Raw genomic sequence first — 25,051 nt, forward strand, 5'->3', positions numbered from 1 at the left:
TTATGTGCCAAAGGCAGGCAAGTCTGTTGAACTAGAAGATGTCTAGGAGTGTCATACACAGCAAAACAATTGCAACAGAAAGTCAACTGCACTGCAGGGGTCCAATTTGGTGACGCAGTCATCTGCTCTCTGGACAGTGGTTCATAGGAGCTTCACCGGGCCTGGCAAACTTGTGCAATATGTTGCTTGCAGCCACATCGTCTGCAGAAAGTTTCCTTAAAGGGGCAATGGTCACAGAAATGTTTACTACCACAACCAGCACATGGAGACCTTGCCCGAGCTGGGCATTGTAGGGGTGGGGCTGATCACTCCTTCGGTGTCACGTGACTGGTGCTACTTGTAAGACGACAGACTTCCTCTTCAAGTTGGAGTTCCCTTTGCAGCTGTTCTGGCAAAGCACTCAGTTTTGGGTTGAGGGTTGAGGAGGCAGCGGACAAAGCCCCGCCTGTATCTTTCTGGGCCAATGACTATGTAGATAACTCAACTGTTCGCACTTCAGCTAACGCTACTGGAGAAGTTAAGTCATGAATAGTTAGCAGCTGCCTTTTAAGTTGGCTATCTCATATGCCAAAAACCAGGCGGTCCAGCAAGTAATCTTCCAAATTCTGGAATTCACAGTGCAAAGCTGCTTTCTACAATGCATCTATCTATCTGCATCCTTGGAGAGGGGCAGCATACAAATCCAATTAATAAATATTCATTACTCCTATGGTAAAATAAATAATACTTTGGTTCCTATGGTAAAATAAATAATGACGTGCAGAGGGATGGCAGCGGGGTGAAATGGTTCTGTGATTTTGCAAGAAGGTCTTCCCATTTTACTGAATGAATGGAGGTAGGGGCACACAAAGCACGGGCAGTTTCTAAAACTTCAGTCCCACAAAACCTGAGAAAAAAAGCCCTCTTCCTGTCTCCCGAAATCTGTGTATAATCATGGGCAATTAAAAAATAGTCAAACTTGGCTAGATATGTGTCCCACGTATCCGTTTGAGGATTAAAAGCCGGTAGATGAAATGAGGCTGGTGTATCCATGGTAGTCATACCCCCTAATAATCATTTAGCATTTTGGTGCAATCATCAGGCTTGAATCTTCATCGCCAGTGTTATGTACTCAATGAAGCTCACCAGCCATATTGAAGGAAGACAAGTTTATTACAATCCAAGTAAAAGCACACAACAAACTATGATGACACTCTATATGCACCTACACTAAATGAGTTAGCCAATCATGCTCAGTCACTGGTGTGACTAGCAAATGGGTGCCGAGGTCAGCTAACTTACTCACACCCTAGGATATTACATCTGCAATAGGAAATACGGTGTTTCCTTTATCGCCACACTCCATATCCTGTTCATTATATAATTTGCTGTCTTCATTGCTTTCCCCAAATAAACTTTACTCATGCCTACATTAACAAGCAATGAGTCCTTCATGGTATGTATCACACCATTTTCTCTTTTAACTACTCCATTTTCAGTGGGTGAATATGGATTCATACATCTATGCCTTATGCCTAAACCTCTTACGCATCTTTGGAAATTATCAGACATAAACTCTGTTCCCTTGTCTGTTTGCAGTTGGGATACTTTACAACAATATCATCACTCTACAAGTTTCATCCATTGCTTGAATTGTTGCAATACTTCAATCTTGCTTTTAATCAGATAATGAATCCCACATCTCCTGTAGCCATCTACTATGACTAAATCATACCTAGCTCCTCCTAAAGAGACTGCCAGGGCCAATCAAATCAGTATGCAATAACTTCAATACTGTGTTTGCCTTGAGCTTTTCCTACTTACAGGATATACCCTGGACTTTGACTCCTTACAAACAGCACAATCTAAATACACATTGCATTTCTTTATCCTAAGTCCCTCAATTAAGCCTGGCATCTTCAGTATATCTAAACTTGCATCCCAATTGCAACAAATGTACACAATAGTTATGTGTGGGAGCATTCATAAGTACATATGCACAACTATTCTCACGCCTTCTGAGAACATACAGGTCATCCTTCTTAACCCCTCATGCACGTATCTTTCCACCTTTCCTAATGGAATACTGCCCACCTGCAAACAGTATTTCATGACCCTGCCTGTCTAACCTGAATATACTTAACAGATTATGATCTAATGCAGGCACATATACATTAACTCCCCCTTTTACAGCAGCTCTTTGACCATTAGCCAAACTAACAAATGTTTACAAAGCTCATTTCAAAACAGAAAACACTTGTGGTTCATTTCCACACCCAACTGTCCAACAACCAAATGTTCCTGGTGTTTTCAGATGCTGTCATTGCCAGGGAAAATGATGATGGATAACTGCTCCTCATGTGTTGAGTAGTCCTGTGCCCTTGTCTCACTGCTCCTCTGTTTCTCCTCTCCGGGCAGCATCTCTGGAGATGTTCTGCAGAACCACATGTGTAGTAACTCTTTACTGTATAAACTGTCTCAGCTGTTCTGCCAGCATCCTGGGCTGGTGCAGATGCTGATATGTGCTGAGCATTTCCTGGTCACCTCTCCAGCTGTTTCTGCTCCTCCTCCAATAATTGACCACTCAAATATACCATGGTTAAATCCCACTCTTGTATGGACTCTAGACTAATCACAAGAATATCCCGTGAACTGTCCAATGAGCTCATATCTTGCAGATGTATGGACAATCTCTCCCCCAACTTCAATGCTTTATACAGTCTCCTTGTCAGCAACACTTTACTGCATGCAGTCTCACTAACATACATACTGCGCAAAGTCTCCCAGAACTCTTTCGCAGAGTCGACCTCACGTTTATCAGCCAATTGTCCTCTAAAGCCAGAATTATTCTAGTGAATGCCTTTTCATTTCTTCTCTGGTCTCCATCATGCAGAACTGCTGGTGTGTTAATAACAATTGGCCACAACTCCTACCTCTGCAGGTACATCTCAATCTTCACATTCAAGGAGAGGTAGTTTGTCTCATTTAGCCAAGACACATAAAACCGCTTCCCATTACTCTGACAGATGCCATGCTGCCTGCTTTCTTTCACAAGCCACTAACCACTATCAAACCATGTTGCACAGTTCCTCTGGCTCTGGTACAAGCTCTCACTGGATTTCTCTTCTCTCTAGTCACTCTGCCTTCTCTCTGGTCTGAGCCCATAACCTGCCAGATTGTGAACAGTGTGACTGCTATTTTGAGACAACCCAGGAGCAAAATACAGCACTTTTATTTATTTATTTATTTATTCATTCATTCATTCATTCATTCATTCATTCATTTATTTATTTATTTATTCTTTGTCCAATATACAATACATATGAAGGAGAATAGACATTAAGTAATATATATAATGATAGAAAGTAAGAAAGAAGAGAGGTTGGAGGAAAGGAGAGAAAATGTATGATATATGAGATAAGGAAAGAAGATTGGACAGGGGACGATAGGCACATCAGTGCACTTATGTACGCCCCTTACTGGCCTCTTAGGAACTTGGAGAGGTCAATCGTGGAGAGTCTTAGGGAGAAATGTTTGGGGCTGGGGGCTGACACCACTGAGTCTGGCAATGAGTTCCACACTTTGACAACTCGATTGTTAAAGTCATATTTTTTACAGTCAAGTTTGGAGCGGCTGATGTTAAGTTTTAATCTGTTGCGTGCTCTTGTGTTGTTGCTGTTGAAGCTGAAGTAGTCATTGACCGGAAGGACGTTGCAGCATATGATCTTGTGGGCAATACTTAAATCATGTTTTAGGCGTCGCAGTTCTAAGCTTTCAAGATCCAGGATAGTTAGTCTATTTTCGTAAGGTATTCTGTAATGAGTGGAGGAGTGAAGGGCTCTTCTGGTGAAGTACCTTTGGATGTTTTCGAGAGTGTTGATGTCTGAGATGTGGTGTGGGTTCCAGACAGATGAGCTGTATTCGAGAATGGGTCTGGCATAGGTTTTGTAGGCTCTAGTCAGTAGTGAGAGATTGCCAGAGCAGAAGCTATGTAGGATCAGGTTAACAACTCTGGAAGCCTCAGAAGGTTGTCTTACAGTGATTTATATACAAGACTTCTATATAAATACAGAAGGCACATGCTACGGCTTAACTTCAAGGCTACAATCCTCCCCCGCAGGGAGGCAGAACTGATTAGGTGATTCCGCCCCAGATGCCTGATGGACCCAGAGGGCTTTCAGAAGGCGCTTGGGATTTTACCGGATTCACTCATACACAGTTTGGCAGAGTCTGTTGCTGTGGCCTGGAATAAGGCTGCAGCAGAGGCTCTTGACCGGATTGCGCCATTGCGACCTCTCTGTGGCACTAGACCCCAGAGAGCTCCATGGTTTACTGAGGAACTCTGGGTGTTGAAATACCAGAAGAGACATCTGGAGAAGCGATGGAAGAAGAATAAATCTGAATCTGATCGAACACTTGTAAGAGCTCATATTAAGACTTAAAAAGTGGCGCTCAAGACGGCAAGATGCACATATCATGCCACCTTGATTGCATCAGCGGAATCCCGCCCGGCCGCTCTGTTTAGGGTGACCTGGTCCCTTCTTAATCAGAGGGGAGTTGGAGAGCCCTTGTAGAGCAGTGTCGAGGATTTTAACACGTTTTTCGCTGATAAAATTGCTCAGATCCGGATGGACCTCAACTCCAATTGGAAAGCAGTACCAGCTGACAACAAGTCAGTCGAGGTGAGTAGGGCCCGCCCTGTCCATCTGTCTGGGAGGAGTTTGACCTAGTTACACCTGATGAAGTGGACAAGGCCATTGGAGCTGGGAGTTCTGCCACCTGTTTACTGGATCCGTGTCCCTCCTGGTTGGCTTCGGCCAGCAGGGAGGTGACAAGGAGCTGGGTCCAGGAGATTGTCAAGGCTTCTTTGGGGAGGGGGTCCTTCCCGGCTCCCTACAAGGAGGCACTTGTGTGCCCCATCCTCAAGAAGCCTTCCCTGGACCCAGCTGTACTTATCATCCAGTCTCCAACCTTCCCTTTATGGGGAAAGGTTGTTGAGAAGGTGGTCCTTGGAAGAAGCTGATTATCTAGACCCTCAACAGTCACTATTCAGGCCCAGCTACAGCATGGAAACTGTTTTGGTCGCGCTGATGGATGATCTCTGGTGGGCCCAGGACAGAGGTTTATCTTCTGTCCTGATGCTTCTTGACCTCTCAGCAGATTTTGATACCATCGACCATGGTATCCTTCTTTGATGACTAGAGGGGTTGGGAGTTGGGAGCACTGTTTTGCAATGGTTCTCCTCCTACCTCTCTGGCCGATCGCAGTCGGTGTTAGTGGGGGGTCCGAGGCTTCTCCCGTGTGGGGTGCCCCAGGGGTTGGTCTTCACCCCCCTGCTATTTAATATCTACATGAAACTGCTGGGTGAGATAATCCAAAGGCATGAGGTGAGGTGCCATCAGTACGATGATGACACCCAGCAGTACATCTCCACCCCATGTCCAGTTGGTGGAGCGGTGGAAATGATATGCCAGTGTCTGGAGGCTATTAGGGTCTGAATGGGTGTCAAAAGGCTCAAACTCAACCCTGACAAGATGGAGTGGCTGTGGGTTTTGCCTTCCAAGGATAATCTCATCCATCCGTCCATTACCCTAGGGTGGGGAATTACTGACCCCTTTGGAGTGGGTCTGCAACTTGGGCAACCTCCTTGATCCACACTTAACATTAGAACATCATTTTTCAGCTGTGGCGAGGGAGGCTTTTGCCCAGGTCCGCCTGGTGCACTAGTTGCGGCCCTATTTGGACAGGGAGTCTCTGCTCATAGTCACTCATGCCCTCATCACCTCAAGATTCGACTACTGGAATACTCTCTACATGGGGCTACCTCTGAAGAGTGTTTGGAAACTTCAGATTGTGCAGAATGCAGCAGCACGAGTTATTATGTGGCTCCGTAGGTATGCCCATGTTTCATCAACATTCTGTGGCTTGCACTAGCTGCCGATCAGTTTCCGGTCACAATTCAAAGTGTTGGTAATGACCTATAAAGGCTTCCATGGCATCAGACCACAATACCTACAGGACCGCCTTCTGCCACACAAGTCCCAGTGGCTGATTAGGTTCCACAGAGTTGGCCTTCACCGGGTCCTGTCAACTAAACAATGTCATCTGGCAGGGCCCAGGGGAAGAGCCTTCTCTGTGATGGCCCCGGCCCTCTGGAATCATCTCCCTCCAGAGATTCGAATTGCTCCAATCCTCCCCGTCTTCCACAAGATGTTAAAGACTCACTTATGTCACCAGGCATGGGGGGACTGATTCCACCCCCTCTGCTGACTATAGCACTTGAGAATGGTATGATTGTGTAGTATTGATTGTTTTTTAATAAATCAGGGGGGAGTTGGGGAGCCCTTGCAGGGCAGTGCCAAGGAATTTAACTCACTGGTAAAGTCACTTGGATCCGGGTGGACCTCGACTCCAATTGTATAGCAGTATCGGCTGACAACGAGTCAGTCAATGTGACTGGGGCTGGTCCTTGTCCATCTGTCTGGAAGGAGTTTGACTTGGTGACACCTGATGAAGTGGACAAGGCCATTGGAGCTGGGAGTTCCGCCACCTGTTTACTGGATTCGTGTCCCTCTTGGTTGGTTTCGGCCAGCTGAGAGGTGACACGGAGCTGGGTCCAGGAGATTGTCAATGCCTCCTTGGGGAGAGGGTCCTTTCTGGCTCCTTATAAGAAGGCACTTGTGCACCCCCTCCTCAAGAAGCCTTCCCTGGACCCAGCCGTGCTTAATAACTACCGTCCAGTCTCCAACCTTCCCTTTATGGGAAAGGTTGTTGAGAAGGTGATGGCACTCCAACTCCAGCAGTCATTGGAAGAAGCCGATTATCTAGGCCCTCAGCAGTATGGATTCAGGCTCGGCTACAGCACGGAAACTGCTTTGGTCACATTGATGGATGATCTCTGGCGGGCCCAGGACAGGAGCTTGTCCTCTGTCCTATGCTTCTTGACCTCTCAGCGGCTTTCGATACCATTGACCATGGTATCCTTCTGCACTGGCTGGAGGGGTTGAGAATGGGAGGCACTGTTCTCCAGTGGTTCTCCTCCTACCTCTCTGGTCAGTCACAGTCGGTGTTAGTGGGTGGTCAGTGGTCGACCTCTAGGTATCTCCCTTGTGGGGTGCCTCAGGGGTCGGTCCTCTCCCCTCTGCTATTTAATATCTACATGAAACCACTGGGTGAGATCATCCAAGGGCATGGGGTGAGGTATCATCAGTATCCCGATGATACCCAGTTATACAGCTCCACCCCATGTCCAGTCAACGAAGCAGTGGAAGTGATGTGCTGTTGCCTGGAGGCTGTTGGGGTCTGGATGGGTGTCAACAAGCTCAAACTCAACCCTGACAAGATGGAGTGGCTATGGGTTTTGCCTCCCAAGGACAATTCATCTGTCTGTCCATTACCCTAGGGGGGGAATTACTGACTCCCTCAGAGAGGGTTCGCAACTTGGGCGTCCTCCTCAATCCACAGCTAACATTGGAACACCATCTTTTGGCTGTGGCAAGGAGGGCATTTGCCCAGGTTCGCCTGGTGCACCAGTTGTGGCCCTACTTGGACAGGGAGTCATTGCTCACAGTCGTTCATACCCTCATCACCTCGAGGTTCGATTACTGCAATGCTCTCTACATGGGGCTACCTTTGAAAAGTGTTGGGAAACTTCAGATCATGCAGAACGCGGCCGCGAGAGCTATCGTGGGGCTTCCCAGATTCGCCCACGTTTCTACAACACTCCGTGGCCTGCATTAGCTGCCAATCGGTTTCTGGTCACAATTCAAAGTGTTGGTAATGACCTTTAAAGCCCTACATGGCATTGGACCAGAATACCTCCGGAACCACTTTCTACCGCATGAATCCCAGCGGCTGATAAGGTCCCACAGAGTTGGCCTTCTCCGGGTCCCGTCAACTAAACAATGTCGTTTGGTGGGCCCCAGGGGAAGAGCCTTCTCTGTGGCGGCCCCAACCCTCTGGAATCAACTCCCCCTGGAGATTAGAATGGCTCCCACCCTCCTTGTCTTTCGCAAATTACTCAAGACCTACCTATATCGCCAGGCATGGGGGAACTGAGACACCTCCCCCAGGCTTTTATATTTTATGTTTGTTATGTATGTGTTGTATGGTTTTAAATGATGGGGTTTTATATGTCTTTTCTCTTTTAATATTAGATTTGTTCCATTGTTATATTGTTTTTTATTATTGTTGTGAGCTGCCCCGAGTCTTCGGAGAGGGGTGGCATACAAATCTAATAAATAATAATAGTAAAAATAATAATAATAATAATAATAATAATAATAATAATAATAATTATTATTATTATTATTATTATTATTATTATTATTATTATTATGGGGTTTTAATTCTAGCTTTTACTAATATTAGATTTGTACCACTGTTTATTGTATTTTATTATTGTTGTGAGCCACCCTGAGTCCTCGGAGAAGGGCAGCATACAAATCTAATAAATTATTATTATTATTATTATTATTATTATTAATTATTATTATTATTATTATTCAACTCTACACTGAGAACTATAGTGTATGCAGATATACAAGGAGAGATGATGCTGCTGCTGATGATGATGAATTAGATTTGTATGACGCCCCTCTCTGAAGACTCGGGGTGGCTCACATGATACGATATAAAACAGTGAATACAAAACAAATCTAGTTAATTAAAAAACTATGTAAGCTAGAAACCCAGTACAGTGGTACCTTGTCGTACGAACTTAATTCGTTCCGTGACGAGGTTTGTAAGAAGAAAAGTTTGTAAGATGAAAAAATGTTTCCGCTAGGAATCAATGTAAAAGCGATTTAAAGCAGCGCTGGGAAAAATGAAGGGAATCCCAGAGAGGGGAGCCTCAGGGAAATCCCAGCAATGGAAAAATGGGCACTTTGGCTGGCAATGGAAGTCTGGAGGCAGGGATTTCCAGGGAAATCCCAGTGCTTCAGGGCATCCCAGCAGCAGTGGCTCGGGTTCGTAAGGTGGAAATAGTTTGGAAGAAGAGGCAAAAAAAATCTTAAACACTGGGTTCGTATCACGAAAAGTTTGTATGAAGAGGGGTTCGTAAGACGAGGTATCACTGTATATTAAAATTAATCAAACAACATTGTCTGGTTGACAGGGCCGTGAGAAGGCCAACTCTGTGGGACCTAACTGGCCACTGAGATTGATACGGCAGAAGGCGGTCTCCTAAATAGTCTGACCCGATGCCATGTATGAATTTGTAGGTCATTAGATACATCAGAAGAGAGAGAAAGAGAAGTTGTCTCATGGCCTCCCTTATATAGACAGCTTTTTAAAGTGGCAATAATCCTGCTAACTCATTCTCGTTGCATCAGTATTTCAATTTACAGCCTTATATCAGCTGGCAGCTATTCAATCATCATTACTCTGACATAAGGTCTCTCTCACACTACATTACAAATAAGCTATTGTGTCATACTAAGGTTCATGCAGGGGCGGGCTACCAATTTCAGCCCCACCGGAACATGCCTGGAGCACACCCCTGTACGTGTGCAGAAGCCAAATCTCATTTGAAGACGTGCGTGCATTATTTTCTGGGGGGGTTTTGCTTTTGCGCATGTGTGAAAGCAACCCCCCCCAGAAATTGGAAACAAGAGCTGCTGGTAAGAGCTGGGCCACCAGCCTGCACCCCAGCCCACTCCCATCCGCCCGACACATTGCCAGTCACCGTCACACCGCCCATACTCCTTGACACTGGCACGAGCAATGGCAGCTGCTGGCTCTCATCCACCCGCCACATTGCCAGCCCCCACCCCACTGCTCCCACCCCCTGATGCTAGCACCCATCCACCTGCTGTGTTCCAGCTGCCACACTGCCCCCGGTCCCTGACCCTGGCATGAGCAATGGGAGCTGCCAGCTCCCATTGGCCCGCTGCATTGCCAGCCACACTCTCCAGCCCCCGCCCCCTGAAGCGTCAAGTTGCCAGCCACCATCATGCCGCCCCCACCACCTGACACCAGCACGAGCGATGGGAACTGCTCCTTTGGCACACTGCATTGCCAACCACCACCACCCTGCCCCTGATGCTGGCATGAGTGATGGGAGCTGCCAGCTGCCAGCCGCCCACCCCGTTGCCAGCCGCCGCCACGCTACCAAGCCGTCCCCTGACACCACCATGAGTGGCCTGCCTGCTTGACTGCACCACGGCTCTTACCTTTGATCTCCTGGTCGATGGGCCATGGTGTGGGGAGCAGGCAGGGCAGCCCCAATCTCTGTGGTCTCCCACGTGCACTGAGAGATGCCTGCAGTGCAGGAGAGCAGAGAGCAGGTCCCCAGCTGAGGTTCAGGCAGGCAGCTGTTGCTTGCAAGCCCCAGCTGCTGCGCATGTTCAGCAGCCAAAATCTCACATTGACTTCCTTGCGGCAGTGAGATTTGGGTAAAAATTGCACAGAAGCAAAAAACCCAGTAATTTTTACTGGAACCGTGCTAGCTGCTCGTGCACAGTGCATGCATGCCCAGCGGCAATAGAGCCGGCCTACACGCTCCGTTGCCGCTGCCAGAATGGCATTCTTGCCATTCCGGGTAGTAGCCCACCACTGGGTTCATGTAAGTATATTATCCTGTTTAGCAAGAATTTGTAATATTCCTATATCCACATATTTTCCTTCTTGGTATTCCCTTTCACAGCCCTTTTTGTGTTATTCTTCTTGTAGTGAAGGGAACAGCTAGTTAGGCAAGAACCATTATACTGTACATATAACAATTGGCTTTCCATTCAATCTATGTCTTTATAACTTCTAGAAAACCTGCCCTGACTTATGAGTGAAGATGTCATAACTTAGTGAACTATTGGGAAATAATTACCAGAAAAAAGTCAGATCATAGTGAACATTCCAATTCTTTTTCCATCCAAAAAATTATCTTAAGACAAAGACTTTGAAGGAATGTTCTAGAATATCTTCTCACCATCTCATTTTCTCAATATTTGCTGTTGCCTTATTATGAATACAGATTGGCTCCTTGTCCAGTTCAAGTCCATCCTTAGTCATGGGCCAGCAGCCCATTCTGGGCCAGCAGCCCATTCTGGGCCAGCAGCCCATTCTGTCAGCCCTGTCTACCCTATTTCATAAGATTGCTGTTGTGGGAAAGACCATCAGTGTTTAGCGGAAAGACAAGAAAAAATTAAACCTTATAGAAGATGAATTGTTCTGGATTGGGACCTGCTAATACAAGAAGAGATTCACTGCAAGCAGCTCTATAAAAAGTATAGATATATTGCAAGTTTAAATTGCAGATATCTCTTTCTTCCTTGCTGTCTTGAGAAATGTTTTGGCCTAAGGATCAATTGCCTGACAGATTTAGATAGAGATTTAGAAAAGCCATGATGAAACTGCATTATTGCTAATAAATTGTTGTTAAATTTAGAAAATGAATATGTAGCAGATTGTATGATCCCAATGTAATAATTTGGTTACAACATAATGATTGAACAATGGGGAAACATATGAATTAATATATTTGTTTAATGTATTTAATTAAATTTGTAAGCTGCCCATTCCCTGAGGACTCATTGAAATTCATATTGAATTATAATTTGAAAGAAGAAAATGTTTATAAGACAAAATATATCATTGGTATCTAACATCTTAGAACTCATCAAAAATGTATAATAGCATTACAATGTTCCCTCGCTTTTCGCGGGAGATGCCTTCCGAGACCGCCCGTGAAAGTTGAATTTCCGCAAAGTAGAGATGCAGAAGTAAATACACTATTTTTGGCTATGAACAGTATCACAAGCCTTCCCTTAACACTTTAAACCCCTAAAGTGCAATTTTCCATTCCCTTAGCAACCATTCAGATTATTACTCACCATGTTTATTAATTAAAGTTTATTAAAAAAATATTTATTAAAGGCAGACGAAAGTTTGCCGATGACATATGATGTCATCAGGTGGGAAAAACCGTGGTATAGGGAAAAAACCCGCAAAGTATTTTTTAATTAATATTTTTTTAAAACCGTGGTATAGACTTTCCGCGAAGTTCGAACCCGCGAAAATCGAGGGAACACTGTACACTTACATTGCATTTAGATAAAAGAATCTAGAATGTATGTTGGAAATGCAACTATGAAGTGGATATTTTATTTTATTGTCTATGGTGGAACATGACTGAACTTGTGAAATACTTAAATCAGATTTTTATTCTAATTGAAAAAATACTTAAATTACACATAAAATTGAAATCAGATGCTTTTCTTTTACACTGATGGACAAAGAACTTGAAAATGGTTCTATTATTATATATGATTACATCAGTGAGAAACTTGTATGCACAAAGATGAAAAATACAATGGAAGAGTGAATAAGCAGGAATGGCAAAATTGAATGTTTAAGCAAACAGAAAAAATTATCTAGGTTTTTTTTTCTACTTTGAAATTGCTTCTGGACTTTTGTTCTAAACCAGAGGTGTCAAACTTGATTTCATTGAGGACTGCATCAGGGATATGTTTGACTTCGGAGGTCCGGGGATAGGGGCTGGAGTTGAGTGTGGCCATGGCCATGGTGGCCATGGTCAGGTGGGTGTCACTAAGGTGAATGTTTGACACAAGCTCAAGAAGCATTTCCCCCCTTCTCTTCATCCTTACCACAGTTCTTTACTGTAACAATTTTCCTATCTTTTCTATCAGATATTAATGGCAAACATTTATTACTTATTCTTCATAGTCCAGTAAACTTTTTAAATATATATTTTATTGCAGTTTTCTCTTTACATATCTCTGATATTTATTTAACAGATCTGTGACATTATTCATAGAACTAAAATCGATATTCAATACATTCTATACATTCTATTTCCAAGCAATCTACTCCTTTATATACATTTCCATTTTTTATTTCTATTATTTATCCATTCGTACCATTTCTCCCATACCGCATAATATTCTGAATCTTCCTTTTCCTTTAATTCTAATGTGAGTTTGTCCATTTCCATGCAGTGAAATATTTTTTGAATAACTAATCCCTGTGGCGGTATACTATATTTCTTCCAATACTGTGCAAAGGCAATTCTTGATGTTTTATTTTCTTATTATAGTTTGCCTTAAATATCCCTAGGAGAAACAGTTCTGGTTTGATTTCTATTTGATATTAATGTCCTGCAACCATTTCTATATATACAAACAATATTTTTTCACTTTGAGGCATGACCACCATGAATGAAAGAAGGTACTTTGTCCTGTCTACATTTCTAATATTTTGGATTTAAATTTGGGTACATCTTGGCCAGCCTCACTGGCATCAAATGCCAACAATAAAACATCTTATATTGGTTTTCTTTATAGGCCACAAATTTGGTTATTTTATCATTTTTATTCCAATCCCCCCCCCCCCAATCTTCTAATTTTATACTGTGTCCAAAGTTTTTGGCCCAGGCAATCATGGGTTTCTTCACCACCTCCTTTGCTCTATCAAATTTTAATTACTAATTATAAATTTTGATTTTTAATTTTCCCTCCGGGCCTACCAACAGTTTATCTAATTGTTGTGGTGTGATATTGAATCCATATTGCTCTGTGTTCTTTTTGAACCTAAATTATAGCTGCAGGTCTGGCCACCAATCGATACATATTCCCTGTTCTTTTAATTCCTGATTAGTTTTAATCTAGAATTTCATTATATCTTAATACTTTACCTATATCCAGTATTTATTTATTTATTCATTCATTCATTCATTCATTCATTCATTCATTTATTGGATTTGTATGCCACCCCTCTCCGTAGACTCGTATTGGGGTGAATGATTGCCCCCATGGTAGATAGTTATCCAGTGGTCTTTATATAATGTTTTTCCTTTATGCCTTCCCACATTTATATCAGCACTTCTCTTATCTGATGTATATAAAAATATGAATGTGTCTTATTTCCCCTATCTCACAGAAATGCATGCCACCCCTTTTGTAAATCATGCTCTTCCAATGTTAAAATTATTCTATTTTTTGGGGTTTATCCAATCTCATGTCCATACTTACATCACTGCCTTGTAGTAGAGTTCCGACATCAGACATCCAAGGCACCTCTACTTTTACTATCTTCAAGTGAAATTAATTTTATCTGTGCTTTTTTACCTGACCAGAAATGTTTTTAAATTATATTATTTAAGTCTGTAAAAAACTTCTTATCCAATTTTATAGAGATTTAGGTAAGATATTCATTTTAATAATCGCTATTGTTCCTAATAGAGATATTTGTAATGTTCCCCGCCTTTTCAGATCCTTCATTTGTTGACATAATTCTATATAATTATCATCTTTTATTGAGGAGCACCTTGCCATTAGCCAAATTCCTAAATGTTTGATCTTCCTGGCAATTTGTAATCCCAGTTCCCTTTCTAGCTCTTTTTTCTGATTGATTGTTAAATTTTTAACAAACATTTTGGATTCCTTAATTTTGAGGCCTGATACTTTCCCATATTTTTCTATTTCTTGTAGCAAAATGGGCCAGTTTCCAATAGCTCATCAATAAAAAATACCAAATCATCAGTGAAGGCCTGTAATTTATATTCTTCTTTTTAAATTCTTGTTCCTTTTATTTCTTGGTTCACTCTAATTCTAATTAATAACATTTCTAATGTCAAAATAAAGAGACAATGGATACCCCTGATGTACTCCTTTCATTATTTGGAATATTTTTGTAGTGTCACCATTTAGTGTTATTTATTTATTTTATTTATTGGATTTGTATGCCGCCCCTCTCCGCAGACCTGCCTTAAAAATTTGATATATAAAACAACAATACAATTCAGAAAACATTAAAAAACAATGCGAACATAAAAGAGGGAAAGAAGGGAAGGGGGGAGGAAAAGGAAGAGAAGAAAAAGAAAAGAGAAAGGGAAAAAGAAGAGAAAGGAAAGGAAAGAAAAAAGAAAAGAAAGTGCAGTTATTTTCTTTGTTTACAGACTATACATACATCAAAAGAGGGTGGAAAGGTTGGTGTTTCTTATACACTGAATGCAGCCATTTTTGCTCCCAAAGCCCTGCCCCCCACCAGCAGAGAGCTCTTGGGTGCTGGGTGATGGCAAAAATATCTCAGTTTTTGTGAAAAATGGGCCATTTTTGCCAATTTTTTTCCCACAAAAATGGGGTGGGCAAAGGGTCTGGGGAGCCTGCAGAGAGCTCGTGGGGACTGGAGGAAGGTAAAATTGCCTCTACTTTTGTGGAAAAAATGGGTGCAAAACAACACCCAGCACCAGGAGCTCCCTACAGGCTTTCCATACTTTTTTGCCTACCCAATTTTTGCAAAAGTGGGACTGTGTTTGCTTTCTAATTATCCCATCTAGCATGGCTGGAGGAGGAATTCTGAGAGTTTAAGTCCACTAGTCTTAAAGCTGTTAAGTTTGAAGATCCCTGGGTTAGGGATTATGGGTGCAGGTTTAAGACTTGTGGACTTCAACCCCCATTCCTGAGTTACCATGACTGGAGGAGAAATTTTGGGAGTTGAAGTCCACAAGTCTTAAAGCTGTCAAGTTTGAAGTTTGTAAAGGTATATATGGCTGTGAAAAGTATACATGTTTGTTAAAAGTATTCTGCTAAACTGGTATTTTATTAAATAACATATTACTACACCATTTGGTTCAGAATTTTTTCCCTTGTTTTCCACCTCTAAAATTTATGTGCGTCTTATACTCTGGTGCCTCTTATACTCTGAAAAATACAGTATGTTACAAATGCCTATTCTTCTTTTATAGAGCTTGTACTGACCATGTGGAATTTCAGTAGGGCATCAAGGACAAAAGCAACAAAGTTACCTCCAGAGGAAAGTCTGGGAAGAGATGCAGAAATGGCAATTTCTCCAGATGAAGTTTGGAAAATTCATTCACAAAATAGACTATTATTTTTTTAAAAAAATAATATGACTATTGACTATATACATTAAAAACAGGGTACAGAAAAGTAAAGGGAATATATATAATGTACATTCTAGCAATTATAATTTACTTATATAGTATGTGTAAGTGGGGAAGGAGAAAAGAAGAAGAGGAGGGAGTTGGGGAAGAAGAGGAAGAGATACGAGGGGAGGAAGGATAGGAAATTAGAGCAAAAAAGAGTAGTAAGAAGATTGTAGAGGGCCAGCGTTAGAGCTGGGGCTTCAATGCTTTGCAGCCTGTGGTTTAAACATATGGTGGTGTAGATTTCCCTAAAGTTTTATCCATATGTGTTTGATGTAGTTGCTAGTGCCAACACGTATCAGTGATTTAAGGGTTTGTTCATTCAGTTTCTTTGTAGTTCAAAATTTGTGTTGATCGGGGTTTACAGTTTGTCGTTTCAATTTGATATTATGATTCGTGTCGTAGATTGCTGGTTTTACACATTGTTTTTGGTGGATATTTTTCTTGATGAATAATTTTTAAGTAATTTCTTTTTTTTAACCAATGGTACCATTTGTCCCAGGCCTTGTAGAAATCTGTCTCATCCCTATTTTGCAGTTTCATTGTTAACTTGGACATTTCTGCACATTCCATTATTTTAATCAAAAGAGATAAAACGGTTGGGTTTTTTTCCTGTTTCCAGTATTGCGCATATAGAAGCCTTGCAGCTGTAATAATGTGAATTATAATATATTTGTTTTCTTTATTAATATTTTGTCTTATGATTCCTAATAGAAATAGTTCAGGTTTTAGTTGGATGGTCTGGGAGGTAATCTGATCTAGTATAGTTTTAATTTTATGCCAATATTTTTGGGTGGTTTCACATGAAAATGGACTATTATTCTTGCATATCCAGGTTGGGACAATGCAAAGTATTATGAATACTGATCTTTCCCAATCAAGTAATGGGGATTAGTTTACATGTTATATATGCATATTCCATTAAATCTACCAACTACCAACTCAATATATTATTGAAGATTTCATATGAAATCATATTCCAAATTGCTATTCAACTCAGTAGTAAGGGCAGTTGTGCTATTATTTGCCCTTAGAAATACTCTATTTCAGAATCATGGGCCAGAATCTGCCTCTAAGTATTCTAGATTATTAGGAGTAATTGGTCATTTTTTCATCTTCAGTTCCCTGGGTGCTGCTGAAGACCCCCTTGTAATCAATAGACTTTCTAAAGTGAAAGAGAAAGCAATAATGAAGCTAGGAATGCACTTCATTCCTTCACATATGCCAACGACTTCTGAGGCATGTTATAATTGAGCATGATCAATAATTTCACATATGCCATCATGGTTTATTATGAATGCCAATGCCCACAAGCACAACTGGAACAAGATGCTAAAAGAGTCTGTGGAGAGGGGCGGCATATAAATCAAATAAATAAATAAATAAAACAGAATCCATTTATCTCTGATACACAACCAAGTTTTCATCTTGTTTACCAATTTCTCTCATTTGAAATAAATAAATCAAGACTTTATTTAAATGATTGAAAGACATTGTCAGATTAAAAAGAATGTGTTAAATCTACAAAATTGGACACACACACACACACCGCTAACAGATACACCTAACAATCTTAAGTATTCTACATACTGGATGCCTTTAAAAAATTGTCCTACTATTGAAAAACTTCACAGAGTAAATGGAATACAAACTATTTTTAAATCCTGGTGTTAGGCAGAAGTATTGAATCACATAGTTTATTCTGATTGCACAGATTGCATAATTAAATGATGCGTGAATATTAACTGCTCAATCTTTAAGTAACTTAGAACTGTTCTTATTAAAATTCAAATCCAGCTTGGAAAATCTGGTGATCTTCCAAAATGAATGACTGTACATTCATACATTCTCATTATTATTAGCATATACCACAATATTTCTTCATATTCTTTCTGCAATTGTCATTTAGTATTACTGTCCCCTCTTCATAACTGTACAAATCATTCATACCCTGTTCCATTCCAAAATTAATGCTGAATCAGAGTTTATTACTTTATACATCGGAAAATAAGAGTCATGCCTTTGGTAATGTCAGCCACTACAAAGCAGCTCTGAAATTTTCTGAAGCTTTTCCTTTAAATACCAAATTTCTCTGAAAATAAGTCCTAGTCTTATTTTCTTTTCAGGCTTATTTTCAGGGGATATCTTATTTTTTCCCCTTATGTGCTTTAAGAGTACATGGGAAGCCCATTTCTTCTACTTGGTCACAGTGGGACAGGAAGCTGCATAGCATGCCAGTGCCACCACCGTGAGGCAGGGAATAGAGCTGCGTAGAGCGATGCATAGGCAGCAACAACTGAGAGATTATTATCAAAGAAAATGAGGCCACCTGTGGTTGGGTGGGGCTGTGGTAATTAGTGAGGCTGCTATAAATAGCAGCCTGTGGGTTTGGCCATTGTGGAAGATTATCTGATCGTTGTGTTTCGTGCCTGCCTTGCTGACTTTGACCTTTGTGTGCTGATTTTTCCCTGCCTTGAAACTAAACCAGAGCAAAGTGTGTTTCACTTTGTGAAAGAAGGACTGTGAATTGCCTCACAGCTGCAAGCTAAGTATCTCAGAACTGATAAGGGACTTGTACAAATTACCAGTTTGTTTTCTCCAAACAAACTGGTAATTTGTACAAGTCCCTTATCAGTTCTGAGATACTTAGCTCTTTGCTATACAAAAAGAGTGCTTAGTTTATTTGAATTTTCGGTATAAAGAACATTGTTTTGAATTTTCAAACGTGTGTGTGTGTGAAATTTGTATCTGTGAATTTTCGGGAGGATTCTACCATAGAGCTTGACAGAACACAATGGAGCAGGAGGCAGAGTGGTGTGATGATGTCATGGCCGCAAGGTGAGATGGAGGGTGGAGCTTTTCTGTGTGCCCCCCCACTACTACTGAGTTACCAGGCCATCTACACCCTGACACCTGCTTTGCCTCATGGCCACGGCACCAACACATTGCTCAGCATTCTGCTCTGTTGTGGTCATACAAGCAAGCAGAAGTGGGCCGGCAGCCACCCAAGGCCCTGCTGGACGGGGCTGACAGAACTACTACCATGAGGCAAGGCAAGTGTCAGGGCTTATACTGGGGCATATGCACAATAACTTGGTAGGGCTTATTTTTGGGATAGGGATTATTTTCGGGGGGAAACAATATTACAAATTCAAGCTCAACACAGTTTCCATGTTTGATAAATGATGCATAGGTGAATCAGGTTTATTCACATTGGGAACGATGGAGATTTAAAATATTTAGATGTTTCACCGAAATGAATCAGTGGTTATCTTCTGATGCATCTAATCAATTTACTGAAGCTTCAGATAGATTTTTGGGGGACTATCTCTTCTCATATTACAAAAGATCCCCAGTGCTTATTTATCTGTCTGTGTGTTCAGAGACAGATAAATTAGCCATACATTGCTCTCCTCACATACATAAATGTTTCAGCTTAAATAAGAATACTGTTTTAAATAGGAATTTTTTAAAAAAATCTTTCATTTACATTCATATTTCTGAAAATAGCACAAGATGGGATTCATAGTTCCATAGTTGCTTTTCTTCTTTGTTTTTAACAGCATCAGAGAAATGTTGATCACTGAACAGCTTACTTATGAAAGATAACAAATGTTGCTTACAAGTCTTTTGCAAGACATCTTTAAAAAACAGGTACAAAAGTCTTTGTATTCAAATGCAATTTTGATGTAAACATATTTTTATATAGTGTACAAACATCATTGGATATTTTAAGAAGAATCCAATTCATTTTGAACAAGCTATTCAGCTGAAGCAAAAATAAAATAAAATGAGGACAATATCTGTGCACAATTATTAAGCAAGCTGTATTTTTGAGGATTACTTTTATTATTGAACAACTACAGTTTTCTTGGTCAATCCAAAATGTTAATAAACCTCAAATCTGAATATTTAAAAAAGTAAAAGTGAGCTTATGGCTTTATCTATGTGTGCACAATTTTTGAGCAATTATTAGTTATTATGTAACTAAATGAAAAATGAAAATTTCCCCATCTCGTTAATTTAGTTCCATCTATTAAAATGAGAATAATAAACAACTCAAAATGTACAAATAAACATTTCTGACAAGTCAAAAAACATATCAGTAACCAATATAGCCACCCTTCTTTTCAATAACAGTCATAAGCCATCCATTCATGGAGTCTGTCAGTTTCTTGATTTGTTGATGATCAACTTTTTGTGCAGCAGCAACCACAGCCTCCCAGACAGACACTGTTCAGAGAGGTGTACTGTTTTCTTTCACCGTAAATTTCCCATTTAAGAAGGGGCCACAAGTTCACAATAGGGATTAGGTCAGGTGAAGAGGGGGGAGCATGTCATTATTTTTTCATCTTTAAGGCCTTTATTGGCTAGCCATGCAGTGGACTACTTCGATGCATGCGATGGAGTTTTATCCTACATCAAAATCGTTGTGTTCTTGAAAGATGCAGACTTTTTCCTGGATTACAGCTTGATGAAAGTTTCTACAAACTGGTAATAGGTTTGGGAGTTGATTTTGACTCCATTTTCAGCCTGAAAAGGTCTAACTACCTCATCTTCTATAATACCAGTCCCTAGTACACAACCTCCACCTTGCTGGTATTTGAGTCAACCTCCACGTTGTTAGGTTCTGTGCCCATCTGAGTCAACCTCTATCAGGCTACCATCTATGATCCAACCACCGGCCTATCCATCTGGTCCATCAAGGATCACTCAATTCTCATCAGTCCATAAAACATTTGCAAAATCTTTCTTTCCTGATATTTCTTGACCCAGTCTTGTCATTTCAACTTATGTGTCTTGTGCAGTAGTTGTTGGATTCCAGCCTTCCTTACATTGGCCATGTCTCTGAGCACTGAACACCTTGTATTTCTGGGCACTCCAGGTAGGTTGCAGTTCTGAAATATGACAGCACTGGAGGAAAATGGATCCCTGTAGCTTCATATTTGATTCTTCTCAAATCTTTGGCAGTTAGTCTTTTTCTCTCAACACATTTCTTCCAATTGTGTTGACTATTTGCAACAAAATAGTTGATGGTTCTATGATCACACCTCAATATATTAGCAATTTCAAGAGGACTGCATCCCTCTGAAAGACTTTGTAAACTTTTTGACTTTTCAGAGTCAAATCTCTTTTTAGGCCATTTTGCAGGAGGAAAAGAAGCTGCCTAATAATTATGCAAACCTTGATATAGGGTGTTGATCCCCTTTGGCCACACCCTCCTTCATTACACAAATACACATCATCTGATATGCTTATGCCAACTAAGCATTAAAGTTTATACAGGTTGGAGGTGTAAAATATGCACAGAAATGATGATATGGTCAAAATACTCACTTGCCTAATAATTGTGCACATGGTGTAGACCCATTTCATTTATATAGTACAAGGGGAAAAAATGAAAATTATTTTATGAAACAAGAAGAGAACTCATAACAGATAGATTTTAATGGTTTCTTAGCTGCAAAAACTGAGGCCAGGTGACCTAATTGTCATTAACCTGCCTTCACTTTATGACCAAAGATTCAGTAATTCTTTTTAATGCAATATTAGTTTGTTGTGCTGTCTTCAAACATTCAGATGTGCTTTCCTTGAGGAGAAACTGTTGTTTCCAGAAGCTGGAAAAAAAAGTCACAAGACAAAATTCAGAGCTTTCAGGATTGTCCCATAACAACAGAACAGAGGTAAAATCACTTTCCACTGATGGTGGAAACATGAGCATAACTGAACTGGGGTACAATCAAGTTTAGAGTCAGTAATAGGGAATATGATAGAGGCCTTCATGACAACTGGTGCCTCTGAGGGATCTTTTAATCTTTCTAATATAACAGAAGATTGGAAAAAAATATCAAGAGGCCTAGGCTTATCCATCTCTCTGTCCATCGATCAGCATGATCTCTCTCTCCCTCTCTCCCTCCCCCCTCTGAAAACTGACTTGTCTAGGGCCAAAGTTGACATGGCAGACAAAGTCAATGCAAAAAAAAAGTAAGTCTAAAGATGGTCTGGATGAGTCTGGGGCTGTGGAGAAGATCATCCTCATTGTCATTGTCATCCCCAGTGCCTCTCCAACAGGGAGGTAAATTTAAAATACTCTCTTCTTCCTCCATCTAGAGCTTAAGCAGGTGGCCCTGAGCTTCCCAGTGCATGTACACACACATGAAATGAAAATACACACACAAATGAAAACGGTCAACACTATCAAGAGTTGAAAACCATTTGGAAAGCTTTGCACCTCAACATTTTCATCCTTATTAACATTTACATGAACATAGATGTCCACTTTTTAAGGCCATCAAAATTTAAACAGATAAATAAATCAGGCAACTTACAGTTAATAATTCCAGTCTGAGTTACCACTGTTCCATAGAGCTAAGAGGGGGAAAATCCACAAAAATATAAGTCTGTGTGGAAATAACTATATAAATATGACAAGTTATGAACAATTCAATATAGAAGCTGAAGAATGAAAAGGAGCTTTTATTACTCAGTTTTATTCCGATTGCTAGGTTGGGAATGCATCTACAATGAGGTCATGCATCTACAATGAGGTCATGCATCAGGGCATTGAGGCATCAACTTTTTTCATGAACAAAAATATAAAGCTTTTTAAAATCTAAGAATTGAGAACATGCAGATTGAAAAAGAAGACAAGGAATGACTAGGGAAAGAGAGTGACGATTATAAAACTCTGGTATGAAGAATAGGAGAAAAGGAGTTCAAGATCTGGCCTTTGCAATATTTGTGACTTAAAGCTCCTTCAGCACAGATGTCCATGGTAAGATTTTTGACTATGGAAAGATGAAAGGAAATGGATGCTTGAAAGAATGCTAAATGATTTTCTAGCATGTGTTCAACAGATTTCCATGACAAGTTTTCAATGTATTAATTTTTAAAATTAGAAATACTGATAATTTGTGAGGGAAGTAGATTTGGAGTTTGAAGAGTTCTTGTCAATTTTAGAAATTGGCACCTAACTGCAAAATTGTCCATGACAATTGTGCAATAGGGTGGTCTTTTTCTGTTTTTCAAACTTTCCCCTAGTTATTTAGCACATATCTTGTGGAATTTTACTTCAAATTCTGCTCTAGAGGAACTTTGAGGCACATGTTAGAGATATTGCAATTGGTTTAGTCATTGTTGCTAAGGGAAACTAGAAGGGATTTAAGGTTTAAAAAAAGTTAAGGTTTTCTTAAAATTTATTCCAAAAGTTTGGAATTTTTCACTCTATAAAGTACTTAGGATATATTGCTATTGGACTGTGGCAAGAAGCCTGATCACAGACGCTCATCAAAGAATAATGATATCCGTTACTAAACGTTGACTACCATGAAATTTGTCAACCCAAAGCCTTGGAATCAGCTATGTTATTAGCCAGGATAATATGATTTATTTTCTTGTTTAGTTTACAATCATTTTTGTTTTTAATATTTCTCTTAATATTTTCTACATTTTTGTTCTTTGTTATATATATATATGCATATGTATATATGTATGTATGTATGTATGTATGTATGTATTTATAGCTTTATTTCTAAAATAAAATAGCTTTAGTTTTAAATAAATTAATGGTATATGTACACTGCGTTTTAATTTTATATATAATTCAAACTACTATAGCTTTTTTGCAAAGTAATAATCGTTATGCTTTTCAGCTTCAAACAAATGTTTTGACAAAAATGGTTTCAAAATAAGAGCAGTTGCTAAGTAATGAAACTAATTTCACTACTAAAATTATATTTTTATGGGATATCAACAAAAAAAACATGCAAAAAGAAAATATATTGTCTTTAAAATGTGCAGAAATGTATATGAATAATACAAGAAATATTAAGAACACTTAAAAGGTGGGCAGTTTTAACCTTGGTTTACCTTGTCATAACTGGATTGTGTGTATACCATATAATTGTTCTTTATGATAATCAATATTACCATTTTCCAAACTGTAATAAAATAAATACATGAGTAAAGGAGTGGGTTAATGATAAAATGCAATTTAATTCAAATTGTGGTTACAAAGATGATAATTAAACAAGGGCATTATTTGAAATGATGACCCTGTGAACTGTATGAAATGGAAGGGAATTCTACAGAATGTTCTATGCTAAGATATTTTGAATGTAAAATTTTGTAGCTATATATGTAGATCAAAAAGGCAGTGATATAGAGAAAAAAATCAACCATCCAAATATGTTTGAAAATGCCAAAAGTCCATTAAAAAAAATCACAATCACTCCCACTTTACATGCCACATGATCAATAAAAAATTCTTTCTTTTTCATGGGCAAAGTTTCAACACTACAAAAATAATGGGGGATGGGATTATCACATTATTTGATAAAGAGAATGATTGGCATAGCAGTATTTTTTTTCTCCTATAGCAAAAGCGTGACATAAACACAATCTTTGTGTTTGAAGATTGAGAATAAAGGGGGAGGTGCAGATTTGAAAAGGCACAGGATAAGCCTACCAAAAATAGTTTATAAAAGGAAAAGTAGAGACAAGTGAAACCTCAGTAAAAACAGCTATCATAATCTGCCAAATCCCTGAGACAGATGAACTGCATGACAAAAAAAGAGAAATTCTATTATGCAGAGCAGGGCATAAATTAAGAACTATAGCAAGGAAAATATGAAAATAAGTATCAGGAATAATGTCAAGATTTAGCCAAAACAAACAAACATGGCAACCATGATGGGCCTATCAAAGAGCTGGTAGTTTTTAAAATTATGCATTAAATTTATTCTGGAGAGTAAATCACATGCTTTTCCCTGTGCTGACTCTTTGAATTTTGGATGGCTGCTATTATGCCTCCCCTCAGCCTTCTTTTCTTAAGGCTAATCATTCCAAGTTCCTTCGACTGGTCTGTATAGAATTTAAGTTCCAGACTTTTCACCACCTTTTTGCTATGGCTGTCATCTTGATTGTGCCTGCCATTCTGATTGTTTTGGCCACATCTTGCAAATATATTCCTAGCAATTATATCAGTTTTGGTTCCACATGTGATCCTGTTGCATTGTGACTATTCTTAGTGAGTTCTCCAACTTGGTTTCCCTGCAATTCTCAGAGAAATTACAAGAATTGTCCTCTGTTTCAACTTGCAGCAGTGGCCTTACCTGTGTATATCATCAAGCACTGATGCTGGGAAAAAGATTCTGCAAAATGTGCCTTCCC

At 40.0% G+C, this 25,051-nt stretch overlaps 1 protein-coding gene across 1 annotated transcript in view; it reads right to left on the reverse strand.

The window, feature by feature from the left end:
- Positions 1-21,442: 21,442 nt before the first annotated feature.
- Positions 21,443-25,051, reverse strand: part of PROM1 (prominin 1) — a 541,566-nt gene continuing 537,957 nt past the window's right edge. Inside the window, exons 26-27 of the mRNA XM_070757376.1 lie at positions 22,210-22,249; positions 21,443-21,498 (exon numbers count right to left, since the gene is read on the reverse strand). Coding sequence (XP_070613477.1) covers positions 22,231-22,249 — 19 coding nt within the window. The 3' untranslated portion in view covers positions 21,443-21,498; positions 22,210-22,230. The remainder of the gene's footprint in view (positions 21,499-22,209; positions 22,250-25,051) is intronic.

This window comes from Erythrolamprus reginae, chromosome 7, assembly GCF_031021105.1.
Source record: "Erythrolamprus reginae isolate rEryReg1 chromosome 7, rEryReg1.hap1, whole genome shotgun sequence".
Taxonomy (NCBI): Eukaryota; Metazoa; Chordata; class Lepidosauria; order Squamata; family Dipsadidae; genus Erythrolamprus; species Erythrolamprus reginae.